This window comes from Terrapene carolina, unplaced genomic scaffold (genome assembly GCF_002925995.2).
Source record: "Terrapene carolina triunguis isolate 2854851 unplaced genomic scaffold, T_m_triunguis-2.0 Scaffold42, whole genome shotgun sequence".
Classification (NCBI taxonomy): domain Eukaryota; kingdom Metazoa; phylum Chordata; order Testudines; family Emydidae; genus Terrapene; species Terrapene triunguis.
Genome location: NW_020664393.1, coordinates 64,932,610 through 64,956,893, shown reverse-complemented (window position 1 = coordinate 64,956,893; position 24,284 = coordinate 64,932,610). Strand labels below are relative to the sequence as shown.

General features: G+C 42.9%; 1 protein-coding gene across 2 annotated transcripts in view; it reads left to right on the top strand.

The window, feature by feature from the left end:
• The first annotated feature begins 9,529 nt into the window (after positions 1-9,529).
• The window catches only part of WDR35 (WD repeat domain 35), an 83,508-nt gene continuing 68,753 nt past the window's right edge, over positions 9,530-24,284 (top strand). For both annotated transcript variants that reach the window (XM_024198611.3, XM_024198612.3), the window contains exons 1-4: positions 9,530-9,639; positions 10,653-10,770; positions 21,224-21,295; positions 22,434-22,526. In XM_024198611.3, coding sequence (XP_024054379.1) covers positions 9,616-9,639; positions 10,653-10,770; positions 21,224-21,295; positions 22,434-22,526 — 307 coding nt within the window. In that variant the 5' untranslated portion in view covers positions 9,530-9,615. The remainder of the gene's footprint in view (positions 9,640-10,652; positions 10,771-21,223; positions 21,296-22,433; positions 22,527-24,284) is intronic.

The window sequence follows — 24,284 nt, the reverse complement described above, 5'->3', positions numbered from 1 at the left end:
AAAACGTTTTTGGAGTACTAATGGCTGTATTCTACACCCTGACCATCTTTGGCATGCCCCAGCTAGTCGCCTGGCTTCACCGAAGATGCTAATGCCCTATCTTGCTCGTGTATACCACGGAATGGCACACATAAGCAAAGGGGGGATGGTTGCTGCAGTTAACCGAGATTGGTGTACATTGGGTTTCCCAGTCATTGCACATCACTACTGTCAACAATGTGTGATTTGTCAGCAGCATAACATTGGTAAAGCTGTTAAAGTTAGGCAGGCAGCTCACCCTCCCCCTTGAGGACCTTTTGTAAATATTCAGATTGATTTTATTCAACTGTCTAAATGTTGTGGTTATGAATATGTATTGGTTTTAGTGGATGTATTTTCAAGTTGGGTTGAAGCTTTTCCCTGCAGGAAAGCAGATGCCAGGACTGTTGTGAAACTTCTGCTTAAAGACTTTGTACCACGATTTGGCATCCCTGTGAGTATCAACAGTGACCGTAGAACTCATTTTACTGGACAGATTGTAAAAGAGTTATGTGCAGCTTTGCAGATCCAACACAACCTTCACTGCCCCCACCATCCGCAGTCTGCCGGGGCAGTGGAATGCCAGAATGGAATTCTGAAAAATAAACTGGCCAAGATTTGTGCTGAAACAAACTTGAAGTGGCCAGATGCCCTTCCTCTGGCACTAATGAGTATGAGGGCCACTCCCAATCGAAAGACTGGACTCAGCCCTCATGAGATTTTGACAGGGTGCCCTATGCGACTACCAACTGCGCCCCCACTGACCCTAGCTCAGATGGACATTCATTTAATGGATGACACAATGCTTAAGTATTGCCAGGCACTAATGAAATGTGTTAAGTCTTTTTATACACAGGTGAAAGAAGCACTACCCAAGGATCCTGTGCAACCCTGCCACTCACTGGAACCAGGAGACTGGGTCTACATAAAGGTCCATCAGCGAAAGACTGCCCTGGCTCCACGCTGAAAGGGCCCTTTCCAAGTCCTGTTAACCACCAACACTGCTGTGAAGTGCCAAGGACTACCTGCCTGGACCCATGCTTCTCACTGCAAAAAGACCCCTCCACCTGGAGAGGATTCTCCAGCTGATGATCAGCCTATTTCTCCTGCTAGCTCTGCTGTGCCTTCTGGACAGCAGGGAAGGAGGACAAGGTGAAGTGCTAGTAACCTCTCCCTTGTCCACTGACAGATCTACAATGCCTTTGAATTTTTTTAAAGGAATCACACCAGTACAGGGTGAAGTGCTAGTAACCTCTCCCCTGTACTATGTTGAATCACAACTGCTTTTGAAGAAGAAAAGAAGAAACACTCGCTCTGCTGAAACCACCAAAGTCCAGGGATTCCTGACTACAAGAGACATTAAGAACTGGCCCTGGTGGAAGAGACGGAGCATTGTTTATTGGCAAGGAGGGAATTGTGGGGATCGTTCCTGGGAATGCGGGGTCGAGTGGTGGGGTGGATTTTTTCCAGGGGCAGGACTTTGTGCTTATGGACAGGTACCTTCAGGATGCACTGCCCTTCCTAATTGGCTTTCAGAAGATGAATATCAAAAACGCCTTGCCACCACTAAGACTACACCCACTAGTCCCTTGACCCCTGCCACCACCACTGTAACTTACCCAGATACAAACTGTACTGTATATTCCAATGAAACCCATTGGCCAAGGCTTTCACATCTTAGTGATTTACTGAAATTTTGTTCAGAGAAATTATTCTTTAGAGTTCAGGATAATGTGTATGAGCGAACAATTGAATGGAAAACAAATGGATCAGTGGAGGTAGAAATACATGATATCACTACCAGCGAACCCCGAGAATTAATAATTGCAATTGATGGGTTCTATAGTGAAGTAGATATGATGGCTGTTCCTGGAATTTGTACTGTGTTAAATGAGAGAGGCCCTTATTGTTATTTGGTCACCCAATTAGTGAATAATCAGACAAATACCCAAAGAGTTTGTTCTGCCACTGGAAATTTTACCTGCATAGAAATTATTCCAGTGACTGATAATGTGACCTGTACCTTATTGCAATATACCCCCTCTTATGCCATTAATATTAATGCCTCCCGGAAGTATATAAAGGTGTTCAACCAACAGATGTGGTATAGTACTACACCAAAGAGAGATGTATTAGGATATCGGTGGACTGTGATTAACACTACATTAGGGACTGTTACATTTTCATTACCCTTATCCAGTTTCCAGATCACCTCTACATACCCAAACTGCTCACAGGGGGCTGCCATTAGATTAGCACAACAGAGGGCTTGGGTTATTTCTTCTAGAAAGAAGAGAGACTTGACCGGATCCCTGTGGGATGGGGCCAATAGTGCAGCAGCAGTTTGGAATATTTTTAAGAACCAAGAACATGATGAGAAATTGGGCCAACTAGAGAAGGCCATTGGCCTTGTTTCTGGAGCACAACTAACCCAGGTACAGGCTGGAGTTGGTGAGTTACATGTTATCTCCGCCCTTAGTTCAATGACCCAGAAGTTGCTGACAGAGATGGTATTGAATATCACTGAGGCTGGGAAGGCATTGCAGTGGGATCTAGCATGTTCAGAGATTCAGGATTTCCTGAATGACCAGCTAATGGCCATTCGGAATGATCTAGAGCATCAGGCTTGGCCCACTGCCCTTACAGACACATCAGGAGTACCATCTGATCTGTGGCCATGGAGACATACTTGGAGACTGTCTGGGTGGAGGTGCGGACGTTCTCAGTGCTCCTTCCAAGCATATGGACCGGTTGAGGGGGTGTGGGCTCCCACATACCGTATCCTGCCGGGTCCATGGGGAGGATGCATGTGGGATTGGGTAATTCACCGAGACATCTGGGAAATTAAACCACCTGGTATGCCCAATCGATTTTTAGTCAGTGCTCCTGGGATTACACCAGACATTTGGATGGGGTTAGGGAGTCAATGGACATTTTGGCCGTTAGAACCCCCACAGCTTCAGTGTATACGTAAACTGAAGCCAGGAGAAGTTGTCACTGTTTATGACTACGTTTGCTGGGAGGGTAGGGGACAAGGAACTACCCTGACAGGACACTTACTTTTTCAAGCTAATGACAGCTGTGTGTATGTTAATGACACCACATTGCAAGACATGCATTTTAATCTCACTACCACTGCAGGCAATCATATTATTTACTGGCCTGCAGATAGAGTTTTGCAAGTAGCCCTTAGGTTCCAGATACCCTTTAATTGGACTAGTTTAGTACCTGATAGATTTCAGAATTTGTTTTCACTGTTACCAGAGATTCAGAAAATCTCTGAAGTACAAGGGCAAATTCACATGCTTCAAAATATATATCAAGTTGAAAAGTATGCCTTTCAGACAGCTTATAGAGTATCCACTTTATGTACTAAGTATGATGTATTGTGTTCTATGACTAAGATTGTACAACAACCCCATCATATTGCTATGGGAATGTTATTGCTTGTGTTGCTATTAGTTAGTTTAGGATTATGTTACTGTTGTTGTAAAGGACGTAATAATAGTAATACCTTTCATGTTCATGCTAAACATGCATTGTCGTTACATCCAATCAGAACCCCTAAGATTGAAGCATCTGATGTAGAATCTGAATTCCAAGATTTAATGCAAATAGAGATTTGAAAATGTTTGTTGTACTAGTAGTACAAAAGGGGGGGTTGTGGAAGCAGAGAAAGAACTGACAGGAAGGAACTGCAATGCATGACAGTTCGTTAACAAGAGTCAGGCTAACTGTAATCCTAATAACGCGAGATTTGTAGAAGCGAGGATTGTGTGAGGCGAGTGGGAAAGAACTGTGAGAGAAGTTGTTGCGACCTTGTGTAGATAATGTGTAGAAAATATTGTATGTAGGCTAGAGTCAAAACAAGTGAGAAAAATAAGATATCAAGATGGCCTATGTATAAACAAAATGCAGCTGTTGCTTGTTGTTGTCTGTAATGAAAGGTATAAAGGTTTGCTGTAATTGTTTACCTGTAGAGAGACCTGCTTAGCTCTCTCCCTCTGTGCAATTGTGAGAGTTAATAAAGCATCTGACTAGCTGTACCCAAACAAATAGTGAGAACTCTGTTTTTCTCCGACACTAGGAAAGTGCATGGGACTCAATTCATCCATCTTAGCAGAATGCAGTACTGGGATTTGAACCAGGAGTTCCAGGGAATCTAGATATTTCAGTTATATAAGGGTAAGATCACTAAATCAACAGCTTCACCCCAAGTAGTAGGTCCTTCAGAAACCAGACAATATCTGTCTCTGTGAGGTAATATTGTACAAAAGAACATGGCTTCAGCTTATGAATAAGATTTATTGCAAATAGCTAATGTGTTTTTCAGGGTTACTAGTAGACTTGCAGCTTGCACCTTTAACTTCCTGTTAAAATAGACCTGACTGTGTGCTGATGATCAGCACCTGTAGCTTCCATTGAAGTCAAGCACTCAACTCAGCACTTCACAGGACCAGACTCTACCTCTGTTAAGAGAAGCAGGTGCAGAGGTAAACTGGGTACCTCAGAGGTGTTGCAGACCTTAATTGTTTGTAAAGTGTTTTGAGACCTCCAGATATGCAGTAGCTGTTCTTCAAACCTTTTATCCAGCTGATCTAGAAAGGATTTTTTTTATTTGAAAAATGCAGTTGAGTGTAAATTGAGCTTGATAGAACTCTAGCTGCTAACTGTTGTCCTTAATTAACCACTAGATGTGTCCAAAAAGTTGCAAGTGTATTGGTACAATTTGGGAGCTTGTACTAGAACTACTATTTGTGTCACTTAAAAGCAATTGTTTTTTTTATTGTGCTTAGCTAGTTTTAATTTGCATGTCTTATGATACAATGGTTGCTTTGGTATTATTGACCACATGTCAAAGACCTCCAGGAATGCATTGGTCTTAGTAATAAAACTAGTGTCCCATGCAGGGGTGCTAGGATATGGTCACTGCAACAATGCTATATAAGAATAATTTTAAAAGAAATCAGCTGTATTTCAGTATGTACAGCTATACAGTCTGTGCTGGTTTTTCAGTAACTTTTTATTCCCTATGTAAAAGTAAATACAGGAAAAATAAAAACCTCCATCTTGTAATTTGGTATATTATATATCCAATGCATCACTGAGCCATTTCATGGTTTTATGTGGAGTGAAAATTAATGCCATAGGCATTAGTCCATTAAATGGGACTGTAGTAAAAGTTACAGTATCCAAAAGTAAAATTAAGATCAGCACACCATTGGAAGCTTTTTTTTTTTTTTTCTTGCATCTGTTTCAGACAGTATTTATATTAAGAACTGATGTGGCTGACTAGATGTTTTTTCCACGCTCATTTTTATTAATTAAAGTCAGTGAGACACTCCTTGATTCAGAGTCATGGAAGAAGATATGAATCGTATTTAGCAGTGTATTGATTTGTAGCATGGATCCTTAAAATATCAACATAAACCAGTTTAATTGCCATATTTAAAACAATAATTCAGTGTCTACATGTGCGGTAGCACTGACTTCACTGGGGCCACGTGTGAGAGTCAGGATTGCAGGATAAGACGCATGGACTAAGGACTTAAAAATTCCATTTTAAAAGAAGTACTTATGAATTTGACTCAAAGAGCACAATCTGTAAAATTATTTTTAAAATGCCTGTCTTCAAGGAATAGTTGATTGTTTTGAAATTAAAGATTTCCCCCCACTTTTTATAGCAATAAAACATACATCTAAAAATGTAAAGTCAATAATTGGAGTGCTGTTGAAACATTAACCATAGTGGCAACATTACACTGCTGTTCAGGGTCTGATATGGCTCAATGACTATTTAAGTATTTATCCATTGTGGAATAGTCATTAGACCAGACAGAGGGGAGAGAATATGACTCTGTAAGCTAGTGTTAGGGCATCCACGTGGGAGGTGGGAGACCTGGAGTCCAGTGCCCATGCTTCAATAACTCTTTAGTTGGTTCATACTGGAACAGCTTCCTCAGAAGATTGAGGGAGCACCCAGAGCAGAATACCCCAGAGCTCTGTGCTTAGGGCAATCTCCTGAGAGGTGGGAGTTCCCCTGTTGGAATTTTAATAATATTTGAAATTAATAATATGGGAAACCACCAAACAGTAGTTTAACCATAACTTCCTTTATTGAATCCAAAGGCCAAATGGTACTTTCACAATTGCTCTAAACATGCCTAAATAATAAGCAGTTTACTGCATCCAAACAGTAACACAGCATTTGATCAAGACCCTTAAAAAGGGTTATTCCCAGGGGTGCTTAGACCCATATTGGTCAGCTCCAATGTGGTCAGCCAGGTATTAGCAACGAACCCTTTAAGAGTTTGCCTGTTTGTTAAAGGGTATAAAAAAGTAATGTCTCTGCCAATTACTAACTTTAGCTAAAAAACAATTTGAGACAGTTCACCCTTAATCCAGATAAGATTTATAACCTCCTTCTCCCCAAGGCCTTTTCACCCCCTCTTTCTTTGTCTTATTTAAACCCATCTGCAGCACCCCTATCAGTCAGAAGCCTTCTTTTTAGAACCTTTCCCTTATCTTATTCTTTGCACCAGACATCCTCCCTCCTTCATTCCTTCTGGCCATATAACTTACTATTTTCAAGAGACCTTTCCCTTCTATTTCCTTATCAGGGCCTTTCTTTACAACACATCTATTTTCGTAACTTAAATGTAGCTAACTCCAATTCCATATTTATCCTACTTCCCTTGTTCATATCCTTTCTCTTCCTCTGGCAAAAACTGGGGAATTGAACCTGGGTCTCCCACTTCCAATGCAAGTGCACTAACCCCTGTGCTGAAAGGTACAGGGTAGGTAGGGGTACTTCCTCTTCCTGTGGTCAGATTATGAATGGGAGCTAGTAGGTGGCCTCTGAGCACACCTACCAAATCAGGTCCTGCATGAGACTCAAGCACAGTGGTTCTCAAACTTTTGTACTGGTGACCCCTTTCACATAGCAAGCCTCTGAGTGCGACCCCCCCCCTTATAAATTAAAAACAGATCTTTATATATTTAACACCATTCTAAATGCTGGAGGAAAAGCAGGGTTTGGGGTGGAGGCTGACAGCTCATGACCCCCCCCATAACCTTAGGCACTCGTCTGCTTGAGCAGGGGTTCTCATCTTCCCCTGGTTTGTGAATCACTGGGGCTTAGGCAAGAGAGCGGTGTCCAAGTGTCTCTAGGGAGGAAGCAGTGCACATGCCCAGAGGCAGAAACTTAAGTGCCCAGGGAGCTTTTACCTTGAAAATGTAGGCGCTAAGTGAATTTAGGTGCTTACCAGGTTTGGCAGGAGTTTTGTGGAACACAATGGAGCCAAAATGGGGACTTGGACACCTAAGTATGAGGTTTAGATGTCTAAGTACCTTTTATGGATCTGGGCCCAGGTGTACAATGAAGTGAGACTATCGCTCAGTGCAGAGTCTTACATCTAATATTTAACTTTGCTTACATCCCTGTGTAGCCTCCATTTACACATACTCTATATTTATAGGATCAGAAGCATGTCCTTGTATTCATGTACATTTAAATTGTGCACAGCAATGTATTTAGTATACGCTTATAACAAGTTATTAATATTTCCTTTTCCATATATTTAAGGAAAACCTCAGCATTGTTTTCTAACCACCAAATATACCAATGTTACAATATAAGAAATAACACTTAGTTTTATTTAAAATTGAGCATTTCAGCATGTTCAACCAGAGAATGTAACTAACTGAACTTTCCTAACCTTAGAATTCTGAATAAAGATGGTGCCTCTTGCTATGGAATGAATAATTAATTATATATAATTTTATTTATAGAGAGAGCATATATAATTATTCATTCTCTCTCTCTACTTTAAACCTATTTTTGTGATTTTTAATTTTTGTATTCCTTTGACTAAAAAAAAAATCCAAAAAACGCACCGAGATTTGTGGTCTGTTATTGTCCAGGGTTTAAATTCTTAGTCATTTTTAGCTTTTTACACGACTTCTACCAAATTATAAATAATAGTTTAGCTTATTCCCATCCATGGAATTAAACACTGTTGAAAATCCCACAAGGCACCTATTTGCATCCTCAGATGCTTAAATACACAGGTGTGGGATTCCTCCGGTCCCTGGTTGTGCTCAGCCCCCCCCCCCCCCCAACTTCAAACCCCTTTCCCCAAGACCCCACTCCACTTCACCCAGTTCTGCATCCTCCCAGGAGCGTGCCCTGTCCCTGCTCCTTCCCCTTCTCCCCTCAGCACCTCCTGCACATTACAAAACCTGCACACCGCGGCAGGTGGGAGGCACTGATCGGTGGGGGCTGCAGATGATGGGAGGTGCTGAGGGGAGCTGGGTACTAAGCACCCACTATTTTTTTTCTGTGGGTGCTTCAGCCCTGGAGCACCCATGGAGTCAGCACCTATGCTTAAATACCTTTAAAAATTTTGTCCTGTAGGTTGGATTCATAAAGATATTTAGGAATCTGGCCCTAAGTCTCAGGTGGGTTCAAAAATGTCAACCTAGGCCTATACAACACCAGCACCCATGGGAAATATAGGGTGTGGTCAAGGGAGGAGGCATAAACCAGGGAATTTCACTATCCTCAACTGGTGAGAGGAAACAGCATGACTGTGCTTCACTAGAGCCTCAAAAACAGGTCCTCCCAATCGGTATGCCTCAAGTTTACATGCCTGGCTCCTGAGGCAGCTGGTTGTCATACAGGGCTCCCTGGGCACCAGCCACTTGAGATCGGGGCCAGGGACAGCCTGGGTGAGGATGAGATGGAGAGTGCAGTGTTAGCAGCATAAGGGAGTTGCCTTCCTATCGCCTTGATGTGAACAACAGAGGGGTGATAACGTAGAGCCCTGTGGGCTTCCCTAACGTTTGTCTGTACATTAAGCATGGGTCTGTGGGACCCAGGCTTGTGGACTAGTGTATCCAAGGCTGTGCTAGAGGCTCCACACTGCACTGTGAACCCAGGTTCCCAGGGGCCAGACCCAGCTCTCACAGCCCTGCTAACAAGCCCACGCTGCACTACACAGCGCTTCAGACTCAGATCCGCGGCTGGCCCTGCGTCAACACCGCAAAATGGCAGGGCTTGGATCCAGTCCAGACTCTGACCCACCCCCTCAGCTGGGTCCTGAGGGCCTGCTGACCCCAGCCACACGGATGGGTGTGTGAGCGGAAGGGGCTGAGTCGGAGCCAGCTCAGCGCAGAGCTGGGGAGGGAGGCGCCCCCCACATCCCACCGCCCTCGGGGACCTACAGGAAGGAGCCGCGGTCAGGGCCAGCAGCTCCCAAGGGAGCGTCCCCCGCCGGCTGCTCAGGGCGGCCCCGGCCACAAACCGGGACGCGACGGGGCTGGAGGAGCCCCGTCCCCGCTCACCACACCGGCGGAGCGAGGGGGGTCAGGCTGGCTGGGAGGGACACAAGGAAGGGGCAGAACTTGGAATTCGCCCCTCCGCCCCGGAAGTGAATGTGTTTACTTCCGGGGCGGGCTCCGGCGGCGGTTGCCAGGGAAGCCAGGTTGCTAGGCAGGCAGCGGTAACACGCTCCCCTTCCAGTCTCACCCGGGCCGAGCCCCCCCACCCCCGCGGGTTTCCGCTGCCCCCGTTTTCCCGCCCCTGGTCTCCGCAGGATGTTCATCTACCTGAGCAAAAAGGTGAGTGTCCCGGCGGCCTGTCCCAGCCGGGGGCAGAGCCCCGCGTCGGCAGCACCGAGCCCGTCCTGCGGCCGGGGTCACGGGCCTAGCGGGAGCCTCCGCTCTGAGCTGCTCCGCGGGGATGCCGGGTCCTCTCCGCTCCCCGCGGGCAGAGGCCTCTCCCCAGCGCTGCCGCCCTCTCTCAAAAGCAGCAGGGGGCCGGGAGAGCTGGGATCTGATCCGCTCTAGCGCTGCCCTGGGTCCGGTCTCCTCCCTCCGGGCCCCAGGTGCAGAGTGCGGCTAAAGCTCCTGACCTGCCCGGGGCGCGGAGCGGGGTAGGGGGAGCGGGAGCCTCTTCCCTGCAGCCTCCCCGCACAGCTGACCCTATCGAGCAGCGGTGCCAGGCTGCTGGGCAGATTCGTACCGATTTTAAGGCCAGGAGGGCCATGAGACTGGCCTAGTCTGGCCTCCAGGCTGACATAAGGCAGAGACCTTTCCTCAGTAATTTCTGCATCAAGCCTGCAGCCTAGAGCTAGGGCATGGCCCTGAGCACTGAAGAGATGTGGGGATTGGAGCCCCTAAATTGCCTTCCTTAGGCACCCTAGAGAGATCCCTGTAAGTCCAACATGAGAAAATCCCCAGTGTCCTTATCCGTTTTTCCCCCAGTGTTTGGCACCTTCCCTCACAATCGGAGCAGTTGACGTGAAAGTTAAATAAGTGGACCCCTATGTTAGATGTTTTTAAGAAATGTCCTATTTTTATTGATTATTACTGTTACACTTCCCCTCCCCTATATTTGATTCCCTTGGTTTGTTTATCTTTGTATAATTTTACGTGAATGGCCTTTACTGTATTCTATCAACTTTTAATTGTAGTAATATGCTTACAATTCTGATAAATTGCTGGAGCAATTTATATTATGATGCACAGTATCCCAAGTGTATTTGCTTAGTGTTTGTGGTTGGGGTGTTTTCAAAATAAGATATTGTTGTTATTATTAATCAATTCAAATGAAAAATATTTTTTTCTTACAGATTGCAATTCCTGGTAATGTTCGGCTAAGATGTATATCTTGGAACAAGGACCAAGGGTTCATAGCATGTGGTGGAGAAGATGGATTGTTGAAAGTTTTAAAATTAGAAACACAGACAGGTAAAGGAAATTTTGGAGCAAAATCCACCAGGTCTCTGAACACTTAAAGTGGTGTTCTTCTTTGAAAGTGACTTTGAAATATGATATTGTGGGTAGGGCTATCAAGCGATTAAAAATTAATTGTGATTAATTCCATTGTTAATAATAGAATACCAATTATTTAAAATTTTTTGGATGTTTTCTACATTTTCAAATATATTGATTTCAATTACAGCACAGAATACAAAGGCCAAGACTATAACAGGGTTCAAAAAAGAGCTAGATAAATTCATGGAGGATAGGTCCATCAATGGCTATTAGCCAGGATGGGCAGGGATGGTGTCCCTAGCCTGTTTGCTAGAAGCTGGGAATGAGCGACAGGGGGTGGATCACTTGATGATTACCTGTTCTGTTCATTCCCTCTGGGGCACCTGGCATTGGCCACTGTCGGAAGACAGGCTACTGGGCTAGATGGACCTTTGGTCTGACCCCGTATGGCCGTTCTTATGTTTTTAAAGTGTACAGTGCTCACTTTATATTTATTTTTTATTACAAATATTTGCAATGTAGAAAAGAAACAAAAGAAATAGTATTTCAGTTAATCTAATACAATTACTGTAGTGCAATCTCTTTATCATGAAAGTTGAACTTACAAATGTAGAATTACGTAAAAAATAATAATACCTGCACTCAAAAATAAAACAATATAAAACTTTAGCGCCTATAAGTTCACTCAGTCCTACTTCTTGTTCAGCCAATTGCTCAGACGAATAAGTTTGTTTACGTTTGCGGGAGATAATGTTGCTTGCTTCTTGTTTACAATATCACCTGAAAGTGAGAACAGGCATTCGCATGGCACTGTTGTAGCTAGCGTTGCAAGATATTTACATGCCAGATGCGCTAAAGATTCGTATGTCCCTTCATGCTTCAGCCACCATTCCAGAGGACATGCGTCCATGCTGATGATGGATTCTGTTAGATAACAATCCAAAGCAGTGCGGAACGACACATCTTCTACTCCTGGGGGATTTCTGCGCCAAAAAATTAAAAATTCTGTGCACAATATTTTAAAATTCTGCATATTTTATTTGTCAAAATAACACAATATAATCACACCAGTTTCAATTATTTTTAGTCATTTCTTTCAAAATATCTGTCAGCAAGTATATCTGTAAGAATACAGACAACAAAAAAGATTCAGGAAATGTTTTTGACAAATAGATTCCTTACTAGGCGTATTAATACAGAACTCTGAGTAATAATTCATTTAAACTACAATACAGAACTGTATTTCCCGCACCCCTCAGAAGCAGGAGGAGCTGAGGGAGAGGGAAGTAGATTGCTGGGAAGGGGCCTAGGTGTGAACTTGGAAGATTTTTGGGTATGAGTGCGAAAAGTAAGGAACAGATTTGGGGGGGGGGAGGCGGGGAGGGATTGTTAGGGAGCTTCCCCTATGCAGACCCTGGCTGACCCCTAGCCTCTCCCATTCAGTCAGGCACATCTACCCATATCACCGTGTGTTCTAGCACCCCCTTGTGTCCTTGCACCCCCTGTCCATATGTCCCCCCACCCCCATTCAGACACCCACTCTCCTTATCCCCATGTGGCCCTGCACCCCTCCTCCTGTCCCCCTGTGGCTCTATACCTCCTCTCCCATCCCCATGTGTCTCAGTGCCCCCACCCAGCACACCCCTGTCTCTATGTCCCTGTATCTCCTCCCCGTCTCCACATGTCTCTATGCCCCCACCTAGCCACTCCCCTGTCCCTATGTAGCGCTGCACCCCTCCCCCATCACTATGTGGCCCTGCACCTCTTTCCCCCCATGGCCCTGTGCCTCCACTCCCATTCAGCTGCTGCTCCAGTCTGTCCTCTCCCACTAGCCCTTATGATCCCCCCCAGCACCCCATGCTGTCTATCTCCCCATAGCCCCTGTGTCCTGACCTGACCTGACAGGTGCTGCAAAGAAGGCAGGCTCTTTCTCTCCCCTGGCTGTCTGGGAGCTGCTGCTGTTCTTGCGCCACAGCGCAGTCTGGTGGGCAAAAGATGGAACTGCAGCAACATTTCGGCAAAAGATTTTTTTCTGCGCAAAAAGTTTAAAATATGTATGGGTCATCAATTATGCACGTGCGCAGTAGTGCAGAATTCCCCCAGGAGCAATATTCATTTTCATCATCTGAGTTAGATGCCACCAGCAGAAGGTTGATTTTCTTTTTTGGTGGTTCATATTTTCACATCAGAGTGTTGCTCTTTAAGACTTCTGAAAGCATGCTCCACACCTTGTTCCTCTCAGATTTTTGGAAGGCACTTCAGATTCTTTAACCTTGGGTTGAGTGCTGTAGCTATCTTTAGAAATTTGACATCGGTACCTTCTTTGCATTTTGTCAAATCTGCAGTGAAAGTGTTCTTAAAATGAACAACATGTGCTGGATCATCATCCGAGTCTGCTATAACATGAAATATATGGCGGAATGTGGGTAAAACACAGAGCAGGAGACATACAATTCTCCCCCAAGGAGTTCAGTCACAAATTTAATTAACACATTATTTTTTAAATGAGCATCATCAGCATGGAAGCATATCCTCTGGAATGGTGGTCGAAGCATGAAGGGACATATGAATGTTTAGCATATCTGGCACATAAATTCCTTGCAACGACAGCTACAAAAGTGCTATGTGAACGCCTATTCCAACTTTCAGGTGAGATTGTAAATAAGAAGTGGGCAGCAGTATCTCCCGTAAATGTAAACAAACTTTTGTCTTAGCAATTGGCTGAAAAAAAAGTAGAACTGAGTGGACTTGTTGGTTCTAAATTTTTACATTGTCTTGTTTTTGAGTGTAGTTATGTAACAAAACAAAAAAATCTACATTTGTAAGTTGCAGTTTCATGATGAAGACATTGCACTACAGTACTTGTATGAGGTGAGCTGAGAAATACTATTTCCTTTGTTTATCATTTTTATGGTGCAAATATTTGTAATAAAAATATAAAGTGAGCACTGTACACTTTGTATTCTGTGTTGTAATAGAAATCAATATATTTGAAAATATAGAAAAACATCCACAAATATTTAATACATTTCAATTGGTTTTCTATTATTGTTTAACAGTTCAATTAAAACTACAATTAATCGTGATTAATTTTTTTAAGTTAATAGTGTGAGTTAAGTGCGATTAATTGACAACCCTAAGTGTGGATTTCCATAAACACTCTGAAAACACACAGACACACACACACACATATATCAGATTTATAGAGTAAAAGGATGCCGTTTTTACAGTCATATTAGTTAATGTCATTGTCGCTTAAAATCATACTTTAAAAACTGCAATCTAATTTATTTCCATCATATCCCTATCTCAGTGTAGTTCTGTCTGATCAGTATCTGTCATCTAGATCAAAATTCCTTGGAACAGAGACTGTGGGTGGAATTTTCAAAAATACTTAAGCCCCAGATCCATAAAGTTAATTAGGTGCCTAAATTCCATTTTTAGGCATCACTGTGATCCACCAAACCTCCACTCGGCTACCGCTTAACCTTGTAGGGATAACCTCACTTCACACCTAAATATCTCCTGTAAAAATTCCCTTAGCACCTTAGGATCTGGTCTTCACTACAGGGAGATCAACGCTGCTGCAGTTGATGCAGCAGGGGTCGATTTAGTGGTTCTAGTGAAGACCTGCTAAATCAACGATGAGAAGAGTAAGGGAAGTTGACCGGAGAGCGCCTCCCGTTGATGCAGTGCAGTGAAGACACCGTGATAAGTCGACCTAAGCTACGTCGACTCCAGCTACGTTATTCATGTAGCTGGAGTAGCGTAGCTAAGGTTGACTTACCCCGGTAGTGAAGACAAGCCCAAAGTTTCAGCCTCTGAGCATGAGCACTGCACCCTCACTCTTGGTGTCTGCACCCTATGTCCCACCTAGACCCCAGTATGATCTACTAACTGGGGGAAGGTAGGTGGAGGAGTGATCTGATCCAGTAAGTATACTCAGAGGCTCCCTAGCTCTGCAAAGCAGCCAGTTGGGAGAAGGTGTCCTTCCCTTATAACCTTTAGCCCAGTGGTTACTGTATTTCCCCAAGATATAGGAAATCCCTAGTTCAATTCACCCCTCTGATGAGAAGAGGTTTGAACAAGGTTCTCCCACCTCTCAGATGAGTGCCCTAGCCACTGGACTATGGGATATTCTGTTGTGGGTCTCTCTCCAGTTGAAGTTGTTCCACTTTAATTAAATAATTGAATAATTAAATATTAATTAGGCCAGAGAGGATGACAACCACTCTATATAGTCTAGTGGTTAGGGCTAACAGTTGTAAAGGAGGCTCTCCTCTCGCCCCTGCCCCCAGCTGTTTTGTGTGGATTTTAATGCCTGCCTAACTCTGTCTTGCAAGAAGTGACTTAGGTGCCTAGACTATCTGATTCTAGGAGAGGGTTTCTCAGTCACGAATCACAAGAGGAGATAGGTGCCTCCTTCAGCTCTGATTGAGGCACCAACATACAAAAGAGGGACGGGGCTTGGAATTCAGCCCTCTCATTGGCATCTCCCATTGACTAACTTCTGTCTTCCGGTGTCCGTGCCTTGTCGTGGCGGGACAGCTTGCATGCTCCAACAATCCCCAGAGTCTGTGTCTGTGGGGGCTTTTTGCTCCTGGTAGGTTCAACCATGCTGGATTGGTCCATGGGGGAGGGGTCTGACGAAACAGACACCCTGGTTCTCCAGGTTGGGGGTTAGGCACAGGGCTAACAACCCTGTCCTGTAAAAAACAAAATATGTTATGGAAACAGCGACGGAGAGATCGACCATTACTCTGTGTGATGGTTTTCAGGAGTCAATGACCTGTATGACTGCCAGTTGTGGAAGCCGAAAGGAAGCCACTCGCATGAAGGCTGAAGTGCTGAACACCAAGACAAAAACCAAACTTGGTTTTTGGAACATACGAACAATGCACGAAACAGGGAAGCTAGCTCAGGTCACAGCAGAGATGAGACGCTACAGCTTACACATCCTGGGTGTCAGCGAGAGCAGATGGATGGGATCAGGAAGATTAACAGCCTCGGGAGAAATTTTGCTGTATTCTGGACGGGATGATGAACAACATCCTTTTGAAGGGAGTGGAGCATTCCCTGCTTGAATGGAAGTCCATTACCAGCAGACTTATGAGAGCCAGACTGAAAGGGAAACACAATAATATCACCCTGATTCAGTGCTACGCTGCGACAAATGACAGTGATGAAGAAGTAAAGGACAAATTCTACCTTCCATTGCGGGAGGAGTTAGGTTGTGGCGTGGTACTCTCTCTAACTATCATCATGGAAGACCTGAATGCCACGGTTGGTAAGGACAACACAAACAACGACAGAGCAATGGGAAGACATGGGTGTGGCACCATGAATGAAAATGGAGAGAGCTTGTTGATTTCTGCAATATGAATGACCTAGTCATTGGCGGAACCCTATTTCAACATTGTGAAATTCACAAGCTGACATCGTGTTCTCCAAATGGCAGAGATAAGAACCAGATTGACCATATGATGGTCAATGGCAAATGGTGACGCTCACTGACTGATGTGAAAGTGAGAAGGGGTGCAGATGTTGGCAGTGACCACCACCTTGTCACGGCCTCCATCATGCTAAAACTGAAAAGTGTGGGTCCACCAAACAAGGGACATAGACGTTATGACATTGACAAGCTAAAGTCCCCTGAAATACAGAAAGCCTTTGTTCTGCAGTTAAAGAACAGGTTTCAGGCACTTGCGGACCTTGATGAAGATGAGGGGAATGCAGATGAGGAGATCCGCAAGAAGTGGGACAGAGTAACAACAATTTATTAACAGGGCAGTGAAACCTGTCTAGGCTACAGGCAGAAGAGAAGAAAGGATTGGATTACACCCAGCACATGGAACACAATAGATACCAGACAAACCCTGAAGAAAAAAGTTTTAGACACAAAATCCCAGAAGCTAAAGGACAGATACCATGAACAGTATAGCGAGGCACACCGGGAGGTCAAACGCCTTGTGAGAGCGAACAAACGACATTATATTGATAAATCTGGCAACACAAGCAGAGGATGCAGCTGCTCGTGGTGAACAAGGAACCAGCTACAAAATGACGCGGCTTATCAGTGGTAAACAGCAGACACCAACAAACACTCTCAGCAGGGACAAACAAGGCCACCTACTAACAACAGAAAAAGAACTAGAAATGCACTGGACAGAGCATTTCAAAGAATTGCTGAACAGGGAGCCACCTAAGGAAGAAGCAAACATCCAGGAGGGAGGAGAAGATCTTGATATCAACGGGGACACCCCAACTAAGGAAGAGATCATTCAAGCCATCAAATCCTTAAAAAAATGGAAAAGCTCCTGGCAAGGATAATTTTAATGCAGAATTGTTCAATTCAATTCCTGAGTTAGCAGCATCTAACCTGGCCCCTCTATTTACATCAGTCTGGGAAAAGGGAAAAAGTGACAGATGAGTGGACCAATGGGTTATAGTGAAGATACCAAAGAAAGGAACTCTCAGTGATTGTAATAACTGGGTGGTATCACACTTTTATCTGTGCCAAGCAAAGTATTGTGTAAGATCATAGTCCAGCATATATCAGAGGGAGTTGATAGCGTTCTCAGAAAAGAGCAAGCCATTTTTTGGAAAGGCTACGAAACATAATAGAACAATGCTTAGAATGGCAACGGCAACTCTACATAAACCTCATAGATTTTGAGAAGGCTTTTGATAGCATTCACAGGACCAGCCTATGGTGCATTCTGCAAGCATATGGAATCCCTCTCCGTATAATCAACATCATCAAAAGCTTTTATTTCAACTTTACATGCAGTGTTGATCACAGTGAGCTCAGTTTTGAAGTCAAAACAGGAGTACATCAGGGGTATGTCATGTCTGCAGTCCTCTTCAACGTTGCTATCAACTGGGTAATGCAGCGTACAACAGAAGACATGCCAAGAGGCATTAAATAGACACCCTTCTCATCCCTTGAAGACCTGGACTTCGCAGATGATCTCCTTCTATCACATACCCAACACCATGTACAAGAAAAAACAATTCGACTCAATGCATTCAGCCAGCAAATTGGACTGAAAATCAGCAGCAATAAGACATATATCATGACCTTTAATATTGTCTCACCATCACCAGTACAGATAGAGGATTATGTTCTCACCAATGTAGAAACATTCACATACTTTGGCAGCACCATCAGCCAGGACAGTGGAACAAGCCAGGACATCCAGAACAAAATCAATAAAGCCAGAAACACCTTGAGGAGCTTAAATACAGCCTGGAAATCATCAAAATACAACACCAAAAACAAACTCAAGATTTATCAGAGCTGCATACTTTCAACATTACTTCATAGTGCAGAATGCTGGGGAATGAGAAAGTATGACATGTCCAAACTGTCTTCATTCCATACAGCCTGCCTGAGAAAAATCCTCTGTCTCTTTTGGCCCAGAACAATGTCAAACCAAGATCTATTGATGCAGTGCAGCCAAGAAGATATGAGCACCATCATTGCCAGGAGACCTTGGAGATGGATTGGCCATGTGCTTCGGATGGAAACTGATTCCATCACCAGAGTAGCAATAAGATGGACACCTGAAGGCAAGCGAAAATGAGGCCATCCAAAAACAACATGGCAAAGAGCTGTGGAAGCCGAGCTGAAAAACCTGGGGCACAGCTGGGGAACCATTGAAAGACTTGCCCAAAACAGACAAGAGTGGATGAGCTTCGTTGCTGCCCTAAACGCCAGAGGCATAATGGGAACATCATCATCATGATGATTGACTAACTTAGGTGCCCCTCCCTCCCCAGTGTGCTGGCTTTTGTGGATTGTATTCTAAGGCACCTGTCTCTATCCATTCATTGTATAGGGAGTCTAGGCAACTAACTCAGGCTTTGTGGATCCCATTGTTGTTCCAGTGATTTTTCTAGGTCCCTAAAAGTTAGGCATTGGGACGCTCAGCCTTGCAAAGTCTAAGCCCCTTTGTGGATCCAGGCCCATCGATGCTGGAACTAAGGGTGATGGTGGTACTACCACACCCTCTGACTTCATAGAATATCAGGGTTGGAAGGGACCTCAGGAGGTCATCTAGTCCAACCCCCTGCTCAAAGCAGGACCAATCCCCAACTAAATCATCCCAGCCAGGGCTTTGTCAAGCCTGACCTAAAAAACCTCTAAGGAAGGAGATTCCACCACCTCCCTAGATAACCCATTCCAGTGCTTCACCACCCTCCTAGTGAAAACATTTTTCCTAATATCCAACCTAAACCTCCCCCACTGCAACTTCAGACCATTACTCCTCGTTCTGTCATCTGGTACCACTGAGAACAGTCTAGATCCATCCTCTTTGGAACCCCCTTTCAGATAGTTGAAAGCAGATATCAAATCCCCCCTCATTCTTCTCTTCTGCAGACTAAATAATCCCAGTTCCCTCAGCCTCTCCTCATAAGTCATGTGCTCCAGCCCCCTAATCATTTTTGTTGCCCTCCACTGGACTCTTTCCAAATTTTCCACATTCTTCTTGTAGTGTGGGGCCCAAAACTGGATACAGTACTCCAGATGAGGCCTCACCAATGTCGAATAGAGGGGAATGATCATGTCCCTTGATCTGCTGGCAATGCTCCTACTTATACAGCCCAAAATGCCATTAGTCTTCTTGGCAACAAGGGCACACTGTTGACTCATATCCAGCTTCTTGTCCACTGTAACTCCTAGGTCCTTTTCTGCAGAACTGCTGCCTAGCCACTCGGTCCGTAGTCTGTAGCAGTGCACGGAATTCTTCCGTCCTAAGTGCAGGACTCTTCATTTGTCCTTGTTGAACCTCATCAGATTTCTTTTGGCCCAATCCTCTAATTTGTCTAGGTCCCTCTGTATCCTATTCTTACCTTCCAGCATATCTACCACTCCTCCCAGTTTTGTGTCATCTGCAAACTCGCTGAGGGTGCAATCCACACCATCCTCCAGATCGTTAATGAAGATATTGAACAAAACCGGCCCAGGACCGACCCTTGGGGCACTCCGCTTGATACCGGCTACCAACTAGACATGGAGCCATTGATCACTACCCAATGAGCCCGACGATCTAGCCAGCTTTCTATCCACCTTATAGTCCATTCATCCAGCCAATACTACTTTAACTTACTGGCAAGAATACTGTGGGAGACCATATCAAAAGCTTTGCTAAAGTCAAGGAATAACACGTCCACTGCTTTCCCCTCATCTACAGAGCCAGTTATCTCATCATAGAAGGCAATTAGGTTAGTCAGGCATGACTTGCCCTTGGTGAATCCATGCTGACTGTTCCTGATCACTTTCCTCTCCTCTGAGTGCTTCAGAATTGATTCCTTGAGGACCCGCTCCATGATTTTTCCAGGGACTGAGGTGAGCCTGACTGGCCTGTAGTTCTCCGGGTCCTCCTCCTTCTTTCCTTTTTTAAAGATGGGCACTACATTAGCCTTTTTCCAGTCATCCAGGACCTCCCCCGATCACCATGAGCTTTCTTGAGGTAGTTTCCATTATATACAGCATTTACAATTTGGTTCAATGGCTCTCAGCAGCCCCACTATAAAAATTTGTTCCAGCACCACTGTTCAGGCCTAAGTAATGTGAGAGAAATCTGTTAAACAGTTTGAGAGTTCATTTTAAAATAAATATGTTAGTCAAATTTTTATTTATTTGTCAAGTGCCAAGTCCCAATCCTTGTCAATGAGATTTTGCTCCTAATCCACTTAAGTACTTTTAAAAATCCTACCCTATGTCTATTTATGTTATGTACCCATGCAGTTCTGAGCACATGGTTGGTGCTTAACAAATAAATAATAATCTGACTAGTACATTTATTTTGAAATGAATTATCAAACTGTTAAGTAGATTTCTCTCAGATATGAACTCAATCCAAGTAGCTCACTCTTTTTAAACTGAATGAATATTGACTGCTGGCCAGCATGTTGCTATTTAAATATGAACTGTAGCTTGAGGAGTAAAGGTTATGCATATATATTTGTAAGTCATGTATGCAATTTATGTTGCTCTGATTATTGTTAATCATTCTTCTGTTATACAGTGGAGCCTAGAGAGCAGGCTAAGTGCATTTTACAAGTTAAGATAAGTAAATTTTAGGAAAAGGAAATAATAAGGTTTTTTCAAGTTCTTGTGCTTTTTCAAATGGAAAATAAACAAAGGGAGTTGGCTTTGGTTTCTCTTCAAGCCTCTGGATCCTGATGAGAGTCTGAGCTTGGGGAGCAGTTGGGGCGAGCGCAGATGCAGCTAACAAACAGTGAGATGTAGATAGAGAATGGTCCACATCTTGCAATACTTTCTTCTGAGAGTAGTTTTGTTAAAGTCAATGGGATTGACCATATGAGTTAGGATTGCAAGATCTGATTCCAAATGTATTGGTCAATGTATTTCATTTATTACAAACAGTTTTTATTATTTTATTTTATTTTTGTTTAGATGAAGCTAAATTAAAGGGACTTGCAGCTCCTAGCAATCTGTCAATGAATCAGACCCTTGAAGGTCACAGTGGTAAGAGTTACATTATGCTACTCTGTCATCTATTTAGTACTTAAAAATCTAAAGGTTGGAGTAAAAATACAAGCTGTTAATAGTCTGTTATAAAATTGATAAAATCATTTTGTTGTTATGCCATTTCCTATTATAAGACTGGAATAGAGATTACCAATATAAATATCAGTCATGTAATGGCTTTGCCATCTACTATTACTAATTAATCCAAGGAAATAAGTATTTAAATGGGCTCCTATCACCGCCATGGCAGTTTTCAGTTTACATATATGTACATCATACAAATAGGGTTTGTAGTTGTTGTAGGACAGGAGTGAAGAAGGGTAGAATGGCAAAATTTCAGTGCCAAGAGAATGAGCATAAGAAAATTGGAAGCATAAGAGAATACTCTTTGAACTGTTCCATTAGAAAGGGTCATGGGCCATGAAAGGTGGAATTTGAAGAGAGTCATGGGGTCTACTAGGTACACTTAAGAAAAAGAGAGGCTGTTTTAGGTTATTAAGATAACATCAGAGAACAGTCTTTGGCTCATTGTGAATATTTGGAATTGAGGCCTGTTGGATGTTTGGTATTTGAGGTCAATCAAGCACCTACATTTCTGAGAGTAGGAGCAATTGTGAGATTTGTGTCTCAGATGGAGTAGTGGTGTGCAGGATATTCTTTGTAATAAGGAGGGAGATTTTCAAATGCACAAATAGCGATTAGGCCCTTAACTGCCACTTATACCTTTGAAAATCTCCCTCTAGTAGAATGCCAATTATTAGATCTGTTGACCTGAAGAAAGCTATTATGACCCAGGAGTTGATGAGGATAAGGCAGGCAGAGACAGAAATCAGGAAAGGATACAGATTTGGGCTTTATTCTCATTGAAGTAGTATCTAAGGTTGCATTTGGAGAGACTGTGACTGAAGAGGGTAAAATAGATGAAGAGGTGGGAACAATGCAGTAGAGGTCTGTGAAAAGAAGAGCGTTAATGGCCAGTCACAAAAAAGAGTGGCTGAAGAAGCAGAATCAAAATCAGCAGAGCCAGGAGATTCCATAAAAGTGTGGTTGAAAATTTAAAAAGGATGTAATAATCTTTATTAACTTAGACCATTTCCTGATTAATATAAAAAGTGAATTTTATATAATTTTCCAGGTTCTGTGCAAGTGGTGACCTGGAATGAACAGTATCAAAAGCTAACAACCAGTGATCAAAATGGGCTCATCATTGTGTGGATGTTGTATAAAGGTATTGTCTGGGACAAGTCTGAGATTGGGTAATATACCATAGTGGGTGATTTTGAGATTGAATAATGTATCTCTGTAGACTTTAATTGCAGGTTCCAAAGCTCAAAGTAGGTGTAAAGTATGTTTCTAGTTCTTAGTTTACAAGCGTTTAATAGCCGGGCTTAATTGTACACATTTTCCATAGTGTAATCCCGTATAAAGAATGAAGTCATCTTTCCAGAACTGCATAAAGAAAAGATCTCAGTTTTCAAGCATATACTTTTGTTCAAGAGCAAAGAATCGAAACCTTATTATTCACTTTTCTCAATAGCCAAACAGACATTTTCATATTTGCAGAAAACCTGTTGAACCATACAAAGAATATTCAATAGAATGGTTCAGGTTTAGTCTTAGAAATTAATATTGAATAATTCTTTGTGCTATAACAGTAAATGCAGAAAAGATACACACTAGTGGAGGTATTAGGCCTTGCCTAGAGCAAGAGACTAGAGTAATTTTTTCTACAGAATCTAGAATAATTCCATGAATTTATTGCATTGTCATAACTAAGTAGTGTATAATTTATAGTATTCATCTTCTGTGTTTAATATTTGAGTTGTTAAAACCATATGCATCAGCACAATTTAAAAATACATCAGTTGTAAGAGTCCACCAATTATCACAAGCAACCATATCAAAACAAACCAATGAACACACATATATTGGGAGAGAAAGAGAGAAAAAATCTTTGTTAAAGAACAGAGTCCTTTGTCAAATTAGTAGAGGAGTAGAGAGTCACTTCAGTTCTCCATCTTGGATGCGTCAAATCAGGTGGTTTACGTTGCCTAGAATTAATTTTAGTAGTATAGCAGAATCATGTATATCAGTGCCGCAAAATAGTCATTAGGTCATTTAGTTCATTACCCTGTCAAAGAAAATTGTTTCCTATAGTATGTTGTTTATGTATTGTCTATTAAATGTCTTAAGGAGTAGAGTTTTCACTACTTCCCTTGGAAAACCTATTCCATAATCTAATAGCTCTCACTCTAGGTAAATTTTTAGTTATTCAGATATTTTAAAAAGACATCCTACATTTTCTCTTTTCTTAACTTGATCACTTTACTTCTTTGGACCGCCCTTACTAATTGTCCGTCCTTGGTGTCCGCACTTTCTAATATTTGCTGTTTTGTAATGATGCCTTTACACTTCCTGTTGTTGTCATTTGGCCGACCTGTACATCTTAACAAGTCAAGCCCTCCAGCACCTGTTCTCTGAACTTCATTCTATGTGTCAATATCTTTTTGGAACTGAGCTGCTTATGCCTCAACACAGTGGACACTGCAGTGATTGGTGGCTTATGTATGCCTATATAATTTCCAAGAGCTGCCTCACCAGTGTTTTACAGAAAGGGAACCATAGCCTCTCTTTTCTGTTTTACATCACCTCTGTGTGTGCAGCCCAATGCTACATTGGCCTTTTTTTGTTGCCATATTACATAGCAAAGTCATATCTAATTTTCTGTCAAGTCTCACCTCAGGTCTTGTTCTTCATTACTGTTTCACAAGTTTCTCCCTTTTGCTGAATATCTGTATTTCAGATAAACAAAATCTAATTTTATTTCCTGATTATATTTATAACCTCTCTATATTCCTTTGTATTCGTTCGTTCTTCTGTCTTATGTTTATAACACTTCTCAAAGTTATTATCATTTGTGAATGTCATCATCATGCTATTTGCATTTTTTTGTAATGTGACATTTAATGATTAGCCACATCTGAGT